The 13208-nt window shown below is 34.8% G+C and overlaps 3 protein-coding genes across 3 annotated transcripts; 1 reads left to right on the forward strand and 2 right to left on the reverse strand.

The window, feature by feature from the left end:
* Positions 1 to 543: 543 nt before the first annotated feature.
* On the reverse strand, positions 544 to 1529 carry LOC132294027 (protein VACUOLELESS GAMETOPHYTES). The gene has a single exon (XM_059791747.1). The coding sequence runs from the start codon at positions 1395 to 1397 to the stop codon at positions 696 to 698; it is 702 nt and encodes a 233-aa protein (XP_059647730.1). The 5' UTR covers positions 1398 to 1529; the 3' UTR covers positions 544 to 695.
* A 3399-nt stretch (positions 1530 to 4928) lies between these two features.
* Positions 4929 to 8006, forward strand: LOC132294024 (pentatricopeptide repeat-containing protein At2g15980). The gene is made up of 3 exons (XM_059791742.1): positions 4929 to 6608; positions 6723 to 6788; positions 7439 to 8006. Exon 1 carries the CDS (start codon positions 4933 to 4935, stop codon positions 6526 to 6528), a length of 1596 nt encoding a protein of 531 aa, XP_059647725.1. The 5' UTR covers positions 4929 to 4932; the 3' UTR covers positions 6529 to 6608; positions 6723 to 6788; positions 7439 to 8006.
* Positions 8007 to 8757: 751 nt separating this feature from the next.
* LOC132294028 (CASP-like protein 5C1) lies at positions 8758 to 10952 on the reverse strand. Its single transcript, XM_059791749.1, has 3 exons — positions 10411 to 10952; positions 9304 to 9436; positions 8758 to 9091 (listed from the first exon to the last, which is right to left on the reverse strand). Exons 1-3 carry the CDS (start codon positions 10542 to 10544, stop codon positions 8897 to 8899), a joined length of 462 nt encoding a protein of 153 aa, XP_059647732.1. The 5' UTR covers positions 10545 to 10952; the 3' UTR covers positions 8758 to 8896.
* Between the last annotated feature and the right edge of the window lie 2256 nt (positions 10953 to 13208).

A 13208-nucleotide genomic window follows, 5' to 3' on the forward strand; every position in this document is an offset into this window, starting at 1 on the left:
TATTCAAATCTAAAGATTTCAATAATCAATTATCAAAATCAAATTATCTGCATAAGACATTCTCACTTTGTTTGGGTGGTCATAAAGTTATTTTTTTGTGTACTGATATTGTTCTGTGGTTGATTTGTTTGGATTTTCTGATTCAGTAAACAAGGGGCCTATCATCACAAATTTTTCTTGGTTGTGTGCTTCCTTTTGAGAAACCTTGAACTTCTGATATAATTGACAGCAATTGATCAAGCTATAGTACTATGCTTTAGGTGATATTTGATTGGTGCTAACTGGTGCTCTATGGCATGGATCTACTCTGTTTTGGGAGCTTGGAGATTATCTAATAGCATCGACGCAGATGCATGTGAGAACAGTGAAGGGCTACTTGTCTTTGTACTTCAACTTCTTACCTATAACGGGGGAGAAAATTCAGAGTTATTTATCGATTCTGGGTCACACTCGCAGTGTGTTTTTGGGTAAGTATGCATCTTTACCGTTATTCTATCTTGACAGATGAAGCATATAAAGCCATATATCTTGCAATCTGGACCCTTTTAGAAGTACAAGGGGATATTAATAAGACATTGAGTTACAGAACTTGTCACATTATAGGCACATAGACGTTTATATAACACAGTACTTGGCATTTACTAGACTACATTTTTTTCCAAACTGTGACATCCAAGTTTTAAGCTTAATACACATTAGGATTTCATCAATGACCCGACAACCCCAGCGATAAGAGTAGTAGGATCTCCAAGAACAGCTGATATAACAAACTGGACAGCCAAGCCAGCCATCTCACAACACTTCTGCACCTTCCCCTTGCTTTTACCATGATGGGTCTGGAGCGTATTTTTCAGGCTAGGGATTCTAGTCTCCAGCTTCCTGTTCTTCCCCTGCCAGTGCCAACTCTCCGCCAGCATCTCCTTCACACATGCCACATGCAAATTGTACTTCTTGCAGGTGGATCGGTAGCTCCAGCTCCTCCCCTTCCTTCCACACCGGTGACACGGAGCACTAACCTTCCTATACAAGTACAGCTTCACCTCTCCATCATCCAGCACCATTGGCAGCTTCGCACAGCACGGGTGGAGATCAAACCCACACGAGTTGCAGTGGTAAACGAAACCGGTGATGTCCTTCTCACAGGCGTTGCAGTAGCGTGGGCTGTTGCCGGGTGGGCGGGGAAGGAACTGGAACGAGCATTTGGTGTAGAAGCGGTGAGTGATAGAGGGTTCAGGCAGGGCACAGTGCATGTGGAGATCATAGTCACATGTGCTGCACTTGTACCGTGACCCTATCCCTACTTCCTTGCACCCATCACACTTGAATGGGTTCTCTGTGTATTCAAATTTGAGCTTGTGTTTGGGGTGGCCAAAGTGGGATATTTCATCATATTTCATGGTTTTTGTTTGGTAGGTACCGCTAAAGAGCTCAGGTGTCCCATATTTATAGTGATTTAAACCCTAGATAACAAGATTTATGGCTTCCAATTGGGGTTGTGATTGGCTTATTATTTAAGCAACTTGGGATTTATGCTTATGGATTGTGGATATAGTGGTGTATAGTGAGTGCTTACATATAGGATTGGGAGAGGACCAGACATAAGGCATTGGTTCATGTCCCACAAGAGAATACGAATTTTTCACTTTATATGATTTCCCAATCTACTAAACTCCAAATGGAACTCAGCATATATTAATGTACATACACATCATGCATCACTATATGCCATATTGCCATGTAATACAACACATACACATGCTTGGTTTTGCTTGCATTTAATTAATGGTTGTACCTAATTTGATGTTATTTATTCGAAACCCTAATTGATGGGATGATGAAATTGAGGCAAATCAAGTTAAATACATCATGATTTATATATATATCCAATAGTTAAAATTACCCAAATGTGCCTTCAAGTCTAAGAACAGTTACTTTGTATGTAATCACAAAACTCAATTTTTTTATTTTTAATGAATGCAGTTCATGTCAATCCATGTATGTTGTCCAAGGGATCTTCTCATTCGACCTGTATGCTACTAACCATAAAAAGTGGAGGAGTATTCTTAGGAATGAAGGGATTAGTGAAAATCTAGGGATTTCGTAATAAACATGTGGCATCTATAAAGTTGGTTAAGGCTTAGTAAATCTAACTAGAATATTATTGGATTTCAATGTTCATCACAGCTTTAAGTACTTGACATGACACAGCAGAATATGTGTACACACACACACACACACACACAAATATAGAGAGAGAGAGTACATCTGCCCTTCCATATTTATTGAAGCAAAGAATGGTATAAAGGATCATATTCTTATAGGTTTTGTTTAACCATTAAATTGTTCCATTATTAGGCAAAGATATTATTACTTGCATCTTCCACTAGGATGTCTATTCTTGCTGTGATTACGGTACAATGGAACTGATCCTCTCAATTATGGAATGAATGTTGCTTTAAGTGTTGGAATTTAGCTTAGATGAGACTTCACTTGTTACACATAAATATAAAGTGAGAATAAATGTTGCTTAAGGTAGTCTAGATGAGATTAAGTTGTTATATAGTACATAAAGTTAAATCATCTGCCTTTAATCTTCTAGATTTGGTTGTGTGTGTGTGTGTGTATAATAAACATACATATAAGAAAGTAAAAGCAATATCATATTTGTAAGAGACATTTCCCTCAAGAATCACTTTGACCACAACTAGAATGGTTCAATACTGTAGAATAGTCATGTGGTCAAGAGTACTGAATGTTGGAGAAAGAAGCATCAATAGAATGGGTAAACAATGAATAATGTCATTTTAGTTCTTTTTCCTTTTTCCTTTAGCTCTTTTATTCTTGTTGGTACAATCAAAGTATAAAAACATCTTGGAATATTTGAAGGAGTGCAAGTGATACATATACTAAATGTCCAGTCAATTGTAGCATTGTACTTGCAAGACCTAGTAAAAGTGGGAAAATGAATACGATTCTTTGTCTCTGCTTCCTCTGCACTCTCCCTTTTCTAGTTTCACAATTAATTTTAGTTGATATATTTGTAATTCTTCCATGTTTTTTTTTTATCTTTCCATAGAGTAATGCTACAAAGATCGTTTTTTTTTTTAAAACCATTTCAATAGATAGAATCCAACAAGAATTCTTGTTATTGTTGTATTTATCTCAATTATTTATTGTCACGTCAGAATGTAATAAAAATGAATTAACAAATATATCATTTTCTTTCTTGATGGGCAATCAAGTGTGTTTCATTAAAGTTGTAGAAAGACAAAGGGAGTGCTTATCTTTGTCTTTGTTTCAAAAAAAAAAAAAAAAAAAAAAAAAAAAAAAAAGAAGAAGAAGAAGAAGAAGAAGAAGTAGAGTAAGAGTTTGTTAACATGGTAACCTACTGTAATCTTTTTAAAAGTGAAAAGAATTGGAAGAAATACTAGGGGAACTAGTGACTTTTTCTTTTTGTCCCTATTTTCTATGTCCAATGAATTCCTGAATTTCCATTTTATCCACTCCATTTGTGTAATAATAGGTCACTATGACCATTTTGGTACTCTCTTCTTTCCTCTCTCCCTCTTGCTAACAGTGACACCCTCTCCTTTTCTTTCCCTGTTGCTTATCTAAATGACATGTTGCTCACTGGGTTCCAAGAATTCTGAGAAATGACCTCACCAACAACTACACAAATAGATGGTTGTCAGAATCTCATGATAAAAACATAAATTATTTTTTTAACTGTAGATGGGAGTATGACTAATTTTTACTCAGTATTGTAACCTTTTTACCTTCTAAAATAAAAGATGAAGGTTGAAGTCTCCACATCAGCAAATGAGTTTTTTAATTTCTTGTCAAAAAAAAAAAAAAAAAAATAGCCTTTGAATTAGAAGCACACTAAAACACAAAAAATATTGATATATTAAAATTCGATAAGTATGGAAATTCAAAACTTTAAAACTAAAAAATTTCAAAATTATGTAAATGTTGCAGCTCTCTAAATCCAGAATAATATTTTCCATGCCAAGAAAGCTGCCAAGCATCCAATGGATAAAAAAAAACACTTTCAGGTAGCTACTTCTACAATTTTCTTCCACTATTATTATATCAGTTATCTTAAATCAATAGAGTAAATTAAAAACTCTCTTAATTCTTAAAAAAAAAAAAAAAAAAAATCGAGAATACATCAATAACTGTAGAGATTTAGGAATCTCCTACTTGCTTGTTGCTTTTGCTTCAAATCCAAGTCCTTCCAAATTTAGAGGATTGATTTGAATCAAGAATAAGAGCTTAAAAAGGTTCATTCTAATGATACTTGCAAACATACAACATGAATTGGAATCAAAACTACAATAATTGGGAAAAAAGCATGCTATAAAGTTCTTTATTGGAAAAACTAAGAAAACAATATGCTAAAGTTCATTATTAGAATTACTAAGAAAACAACCTGAATTAAAAGCAGCTGTATATGGAAATTAAAATTACATCATTTTAATTTGTAAAATGGAGTGATCCCGGTTTTTATTTTAAAGTAGCAATATTCACACCGAACACTAACAATGAATATCTAATAGAATAATTTTTAATTGGTTATTTATATCAAATATAACTAAGTAAAGACTCCACTTCCTTATTTATTGCATCATTAAACAATTAATAGAATATGTTTAGCAATTTATTGGTACAAGAATTATTTTTCTTTATTTTATTATTATTATTTTTTTAAAAGTAATAGATTTTGAATATTAGATTAGTAAATATAAAAAGTCAAAACTCTGACACTTCAAAGCCTCAGTAGAAGTAAAAAGTCCAAACCTCACATTTCAGAATTCATGAGACGAGAGATCCACTGAGTTATCAACACAACTGCACCATTAGAACGTTTAAATAGTGGTTAATTCTTCTGCTAAAATAATAAATAATAATAATAATATTTTTGCCTGTCAAATGAAAAATTACATAAAAATGAAAGGACCTGAAAGAAAACTAAAGACCAGTACCAAAATCTGCTCTCCTTCAATGGCGTCCTCAGTTCTGAAACGCACTTTCTTCTTCACTTCCTTCCCCAAAAACCACCACTCTCTCTCTTCATTTTCTCTCTTCTCCTCCACCACCCCCTCTTCATCACCGTCCGTTCAAACCCTTCAACAATCCGAAACTCTAATCTCAACCGTCGTCTCCATCCTCCAACACCACCGCTCCAAGTCCCGATGGACCCAACTCCGATCCCTCTTTCCCGGCGGCTTCCAACCCTCGGAAGTTTCCCAAATTATCCTCAGCCTCCGCAACAATCCCCACCTTGCCCTCCGCTTCTTCCTCTTCACTCAACACCACTCCCTCTGTCACCACACCCTCCTCTCCTACTCCACCATCATCCACATCCTCTCTCGCGCTCGCCTCAAATCCCATGCCCTAACCCTAATCCAATCCGCAATTCGTTCATCCGAACCACCCATTAATTCTTCATCATCATCACCGTCCTCATCTTCATCGCCACCTAAAATCTTCGAAACTTTGGTCAAAACCTATCGAACCTGCGATTCGGCACCGTTCGTGTTCGATTTACTGATTACAGCATGTTTGCAATCAAAGAGGATCGATCAGTGTATCGAAATTGTTCGGATGCTACGGTCTCGCGGCATTTACCCAACGGTTAGTACTTGTAATTTGATAATTGGGTCGGTTTCGAATTGTCGCGGTTCTTATGCTGGGTATGGTATGTACAGAGAGGTTTTTGGTTTTGGGTTTGATGGTGAGGTTGAAGATAGAGTGGGTCGTGTTAAGGTTGTGCCAAATGTACACACTTTTAATACAATTTTGCTTTCTTTTTATCGAGATGGTTTGATTGAAAATGTGGAGGAGGTTTGGAAAGAAATGGAGAGACTGAATTGTGTGCCCAATGTGGAAAGTTACGGTATATTGATGGCGGCGAATTGTGATGATGGGAAGATGGAAGAAGCTATGAGGTTGTGGGAAGAAATGGGAGTCAAGGGTGTGAAGCATGATGTTGTGGCTTACAACACTATCATTGGTGGGTTTTGTGGAATTGGGGATATTGGAAGAGCTGAAGACTTTTTCAGAGAGATGGGGTTGAGTGGGATTGAGAGTACTTGTGTGACTTTTGAGCATCTTATAAATGGGTATTGTAAGATTGGAGATGTTGATTCGGCGATGCTCTTGTATAAGGATATGTGTAGGAAAGGTTTTAGGCCGGAGGGTTCAACAGTTGATGCAGTGATCGGAGGACTTTGTGATAAGTGTAGGGTTTCTGAAGCTTTGGAGTTTTTGAGAGTTGGGTCAAAAAGACATGATCTTGCTCCAAGGGGAAAGAGTTATGAGTTCCTGATAAAGGGTCTGTGTCAGGAGGGTAAAATGGAAGAAGCATTGAAGCTTCAGGCAGAGATGGTTGGTAAAGGATTCAAACCAGATTCGGAAATTTATGGTTCTTTTATTGATGGGTATGTGAAACAAGGGAACAATGAACTAGCAGGAGTTTTGAGGAAGGAAATGCTTGAAACTCAAATGCAACAGGAAGTGAATTAAATGATTTATTTATTTTCCCCAATAGTTGCAAGCTACTTCCACTTCTGAAATTCCAAATCTTGTTGTTGAACATAGATATGGTATGTTTTAAAGGAAAATATCATCTGCGTTCTTTACTTTATACTTCTAAAATTTTGCCTTTGTCGGGTAATTCCTCTATTACTGTTTGACAACATATCTTTCTGGATGTACAGGTAGGTTTTTGGTGAGATTTCTTCTTGGAATAGGCATGGATATCTTAAATTGCATTTTTCACCATGGTAAGTGAATCCGTTGATGATTTGTTGTAACTTAACAGTATGATTTGAATTGCATTACAATAGTTGTAGCATATGAGGTAAAAGTAAAAGCAAAATTAACTCTATGGTGTCTGCCTTCTGGGATGATAGATTACATTCAATTTGGAATATTTTATTATTACAATTTTGACAGTTTCCCTTGTAGCTTACATAGTTCTCTCTCCTTGGTTGGAGCAATCAAGTTCTTCTTATATTTTAGAGTAGGCTTCACAGTTAATTATCTATAATAGATCTTCACTATGCATGACATATTAATTGTGTTATAAACTAGTAACAACTCGTGATCATCTAATCTCCATAAAATTTACATTTAGTATTATTGTAGTATTGGAATAAGATTTTGGAGTCCGATCAACTTGTTTTTTGGCATGTATAACAAATATGGATGGTACACTAATTAACAGTTGGGTTGACTAGAAGTTTGAAGGGGTGTAAATAGTGGTAATCTTTACACTGGTTGTAATTTGATCTTGCTTCTATCCTGTCGTTTGATTGATTGATCAGATAGTTTATATTGATGTTATCTTATTTGTCTCTTTTTCCCTGTAATTTAGTTGAATTTTATTGCCAAAAAAATTGGATTAGTACATGATAGCTCAGAATTTGGACAGGCTCATGCTAGCTCAAGCACACTCAGACCTTAGAGAGAAGCATAAACTCTCACAGCCTGAGAGGACGCTGCTGTTCTAAAAGTCTGCCATTTTCTGAAAATGGTAATATCTGGGGGAAGTTTCTTGCACTTGGCTGATGACAAGGTGGATTCAGAAATACAGATCAATACCTTGGCATGCAGGATTAAGTACTAATTGGCTTACCGCAAATAGGAGCTGTTAAGAATCAGAAGGTGATTCTTGGCCGACCTTCATTGTATTTCTTTGACAATCTGAAACCTTAGACTCCTTAGTATGGATTCTGGGTTACTTATTTAATCAGCTCTACGTCATTGGAAAGATTGGTGTCTAGTCGTATATAAATCATAAACAGATTAGGTGAAAAGTGTCTGTATTCTCAAAAAGGTTGATATGAATTACTTGTTTTATTGGCCTTTTGATTTGGTGGGAAAGATGATTATATTCTGTAGAGAATACCTTCCGGAGAATTTGTGTCACTTGATTCCCCAATCTTTAATGTGGGTTCTGAAATTTAGCTGTTTCTGAAGTATTGGTTTTTGTTTCTGAAGGTTGTGATTTCCATAATGGATTCTTTGAGAGTAACTGCTGTAGCATATATTTTCATCTGATCTCCATTAATGAATGACCTCTAGCCGTTAGTTGCTGCACAATGCCATCAATAAGCTTCTGCTAGGTTATACAGAACTGAAACATCAAATGCACCTTATTTATCAGGTGAGCTGAACCTAGTTTGACATGCTCCTCAAAAAACTTATTTTGCTCCATTGAGGGAATCATGTGTCTTGGTCCTGTGGACGCACTATATCGTGGTGAAGTGATGTAATGGAATGTGGTGAAGTGAAATTGTTGCATAAGAGATGTAATGGGATTCAACAGTGGAGGGGATATATTGTAAAAAATGTCTTCACTTGCCTTGGGAGATGTAATTTTTACCAATGTGAGCCCCCACCTACCCACACACACAAGAAAACAATATGCCCGGACCAGAGTGCCTGGGAGAGGGACAATGAATCCTTTGCTCACATGTGCATGTGTGTGTGAACCCTTGTGTGTACTCTTGGTGGTGTGCACATGAACATATTAAGCATCCACCACTCTTATTCATAAACTACTTTCACTAAGAAAGGATCTGTGCAATTTTCATATTCACATCTATATGTTCAGAAGATGAGATAAGTTTGTAATATGTATCATCATCATCATCATCATATATATATATGTGTATGTATGCAGATGTTATGGTTTACTGATTCATTGTTTAAGCTACAATAATGTCATGATCCTGACACCAAACCAAATTCATCCACAGCTTTGTACTTGTATCATTTTGGATTATTTTTGTATCAAAATTTGAACACCATAATATACAGAGTTCAGATTTAGAAAAATCAAGGATTATACAGATTTCAAGAAAACAAAGAATTCTAATTATGAGAATCACAAGGTGGGAAGTAGCCAGAGATTGAAAAGAGATGAAGCCAAAGATGAAAACCATGACAAGAAGGCAATTGCAGCAGATATCTGATATCTACTGCAAAATTTCGGAGGGCAATAAGATCCGTCAGCATGGAGCAGAATGTCCACTACGCTGGCGGTTGAGCAGGCTGCAGCTAATGTGAGAATGGATAAAACCTGCCATCCAATAATTGAATTTATCATTACGAGAAATGGTAGCAATAGTCGCACGTGTTGTGTGTCGGCCATCATCCGTTGAATGAGGTGAGGTTCACGTCATCCAAGAGATAGACAAATGTCATAAGATAGCAAGCCTAGCATGCCTCTTGTCACTACTAGTGTCCATGAACATATCTAGCTGTAAATGAGTAATGGAAAGCAGGACATACCCCATCTCCAATTACAACAATCAGCAGTATTCCTCGCTGGCGAATAGGGCATTTAACCAGGACAGAGTAGCCATCCACCAATGCCAGAATGAAACTCCATGGAATCACCAAACCCATGATTGTTACCAAAAAGCTGAAAAAAAAAATAAATAAATAAATAAAAATTGTATTAGTAAAAAAATGATTATGAAAAAAAAAAGGACAAATAGAGCATTAAGACCCTTTTAGCTGTACCAATAAATGCTTGAAGTGAAACAATTTCCTAACCAACATAATTCTAAATTCACTACGATGGCAGTGCACTCTATTTGAGGTCTTAATGGACATTGGACACTTGAAGGAGGAAATCATTTTCCTCTTCTCTCTGTGTGCTTCAGTATTAAGTTCTACCTCTTGCTAATTACTACATTCTAAGTAATTTGCACTTTTGAATAGAAAACCTAGAAAAACGAGAACACTGTTTCCAAATTACTATAAAAGAGAGTTGCAACCAAAAAAAAATGTTTCTGTACAATTTTTAAATCAGCAGTATTAGGGTCTCTTTTTTGGATGGTAAACCAAATTCACGCATACATACCTCACGAGATTCGAACCCTTAACTCTCCTTTGAGAGGCCAAGTTTATACCAAGGCCACTCGTGTGGCCTTTTTTCTTTTTCTTTTTTGTTCCGACTCTATCAATTTAAGTTATTAATGTGATGATAAAATTTGAACTCGACCTCCAGACTTCATTACTAATTTCAACTAAAACAGTGTTTATGTTTCAGTTTAGTAGTTCCCTTGTTTTTCTGTTCAATTCCTTTGTATGTTTGTCATCTTTTAGAACTTTATACATCTATCAAAAGAGAGAAACTCATAGTATGAGACTTGAAAATTTGTTAATTGGAACGTCCAAGTTTGGGGAATATATGCAGCAAATTTCATTTATAATTGCTCTAATTGGTTGTTTCATCAACTATATCACTTTGCATCAAAACAGATATACCTCATACATATATATATATATATATATATATATATATATATATGGTATTCAAAAATCTGTGATACGGGTATTGCAGATGAAGATGAAAAAATGTGAAAAAAAAAAAAAAGTAAGGAAATATACCAGAAAGCAGTGAAGTTGTAGAACTCAACACCGAGAGACATGAAAAGAAGAGAAGCAGAAGAGAAAACAGTCTGCCCCAATCTCAGAGCAAGGCTACCACTTGTCCCCACAGAACCAGGTACTTCTTCATCCATGACGATCTACATCTACTGCTGCAATTCACATTAATTTGATGATGGTTGTATCTCCCTTTCTGAAAACACATCCTGACCCTTCAATTCAATCCTTCTCCTCAACCTCTGCCTACTACCCAAATCTGTCATCAAATCAATCATATATACTATATACTTGTGTATAAATTATCTAATATATGCATATATTTATATATACGTGTATGACCCAGAATTAGTCAGAAAAGAAAATCGGTGAGGAAGGACATAATATGGTTAAACAAAACGTCAGCCTGAGACGACACTTTATTTGTGTGCGTGTGTTGCTTGGAGAGAGTTTTGGGATGGGAAATTGGCGTGATTATTGAAAAAGTATTGATTGTATATGCATATATGCTTTAATTTATTTTATTTTATTATTTTTTTTTTCGGAATTTGACAATTGGATTGATTTTGATTTATTTATTTCAAAACAGAATGTGACATTCCAACAGTTCATTGTAATGTATTCATGTGGTTTATTGGTATCTTACGGACATGAGACATGATCCGTGGACCATCCGAAAGTTCTGCTTTTTTATTCTTTCTTTACTCTGCCGACACGACAAATCCAAAATGCTCTATATTTTTCACAGCTGTGTATATATATATATATATATATAAAATTATATTCATTATTAAAGAAAGTTGACTTTTTACCTTTCCATTTATTTAACAAATTATATTTACCTTGTCCCAAATTTGTAGTATATAAATATTAAACAACACATATCTTTCATTCCTTAATAATCAGCACGATACCAAAAAAAAAAAAAAATGTTGAAGATAATTTGGTCTTAGATTTTAGATTTAAATGTTCCACAGACATACGATCAAATTTCATATGAATTTTTTTAGGACCAAATTCCTATTAATTATTCTTAAGGGAGTCGTACAACTGGAGGTCCAGGTGTGGCCTGTGAGATACTCCAAGACAGTCTGGTGGTTGCCTATGAGATACTCTAAGAGGCCGGGGACCAAATTTACTTAATTCTAAAGGAGTAGTTGTCTAATGGTAAAAGCTCTTCCTCACTTGAGGTTCATGAAATACTCTAGGAGATTAATTCCAGACAAATTCTGAGCACGCCTCGCTATCGAACCATACTTCCACTGAAAAAAGAGTAGCCTCTTGAACCTGGCAAAGTTATTATATCAATGAATTCCCGAGCAATTCTCAACCAACATATAATTTGAGTAAACGGTCGCTTAAGACCCCAATCAATGGAATCTCGCAAAATAATTTTTACTTTCATGTAGAATATAATCTTGTGAATAAATTTATTTCCTTCCAAATGAGAAATTTAAATAATGGGCCAAAAGATTTCTATACTTCTCTCAATTATAAAAATCCCCAAAAATTTGTTTCCGTATATTAAAATCTTCCTAAAAGTTTTATAACCTTCTTCCAATAGTGAAAATTAATAGTAGACCAAAAGATTTCAATCTTTTATTTTTTTATTTTTAAAATTTTTTTTTTCTCTCCCTCTCCTGGTCATTCCATGTTTTGTTATTTTTATTCTCCTCAATCATTATATGGTTAAGCCTTATACGAGAATTGTAAACTTTTCATATCTTCTCAGAAAGGATTCTCTCCAAGTATTTATAATATTAATCCTATCAAACTTTCATATTAGGGAGTAGTTTCTTTTTTACCATCTAACTTTCATATTAGGGAGCAGTTTCCTTCTTTCAATTGAATTCTTCTCTCAAAACCAGTCAATCCTTCTATCACTCTCGCATGGCATGGATCTTTGGAAATTGAAATTATTTTAAGGGTTTATGGAGAAAGAAAATGATTCTTGCACCTAGAAGGAAAATCACTGTGTAGAAATATCAAATTTGGGTAATACTAATTTTTCTAGAATTTGTGAATAGAGAATTTTTCTAGAATTTGTGAATAGAAATATGTTGGTGGTAGAGAAAATACAAAAAGAAAGTTTCTAAGAAAAAGGGTAAGAAAGTGCCATAACATGTTGTGGATGAAGTTTTGTAAATCAAGTTAAATGGTTCTTTACCTTAAATTATTTTGTAATTCTATTAATTTTTGTTACTATAAAATTAAATATTTTGTTTCATGTCTATAGATAACATGCTGTAGTTGCTTGGAGGGGATCCTATTTTCTCAGTTTCTCTTCCTTTTCTCCAATTCCAACGTCTTTCAAATTTCTTTTAGAGTAACGGGACCGAAGTTAAATTGTTCTTTACCTTAAATTATTTTGTAATTTTATTAATTTTTACTATTATAAAATTAAATATTTTGTTTCATGTCTATTAGATAATGAACAAAAGAATAGATAAAAAAATTTAGGCGAAAATTAAATAAATGAACAACTACACTATTTAAAAGAATTAGAGAATTATATAATAGTGAAAGACCACTTTTTGTAAGGCCTCTAATTAAATTGAGCCGAGTTCTCATAACAAAATAAAAAATTTCAGCAATTGCTTTTTTTTCATGTCCAAAATAGACCCAAGGAACCAAAATTCTTCTTACATGTAAGATCATCAGGAAGTGTTGATAGCAAAGGTAACGCATCATAAAAAATGCAGCTACTTTCCATTGTGCAAGGAAGGAATATCTAAGAAATGAAAGAGATTGATTTCTTTTTCTAAAATCTAGGAGGGCAGCCATTGAAAATTTCTTTGAAT

The sequence above is a fragment of the Cornus florida genome, unplaced genomic scaffold (assembly GCF_030987335.1).
Source record: "Cornus florida cultivar Cherokee Brave unplaced genomic scaffold, ASM3098733v1 CherokeeBrave_3.0.0_Hap2_Chr02, whole genome shotgun sequence".
NCBI classification, from domain to species: Eukaryota; Viridiplantae; Streptophyta; class Magnoliopsida; order Cornales; family Cornaceae; genus Cornus; species Cornus florida.

Bases quoted from the DNA above. Each gene is read 5' to 3' on its own strand.
- LOC132294024 (XM_059791742.1), top strand. From the start codon at position 4,933: ATGAAAAATTACATAAAAATGAAAGGACCTGAAAGAAAACTAAAGACC.
- LOC132294028 (XM_059791749.1), bottom strand. From the start codon at position 10,544: ATGGATGAAGAAGTACCTGGTTCTGTGGGGACAAGTGGTAGCCTTGCT. The intron at 9,437-10,410 runs GTATATTTCCTT...TTTTTTTTTCAG, and splicing joins TACAACTTCACTGCTTTCTG to CTTTTTGGTAACAATCATGG. The intron at 9,092-9,303 runs GTATGTCCTGCT...ATTGGATGGCAG, and splicing joins TTGTTGTAATTGGAGATGGG to GTTTTATCCATTCTCACATT.
- LOC132294027 (XM_059791747.1), bottom strand. From the start codon at position 1,397: ATGAAATATGATGAAATATCCCACTTTGGCCACCCCAAACACAAGCTC.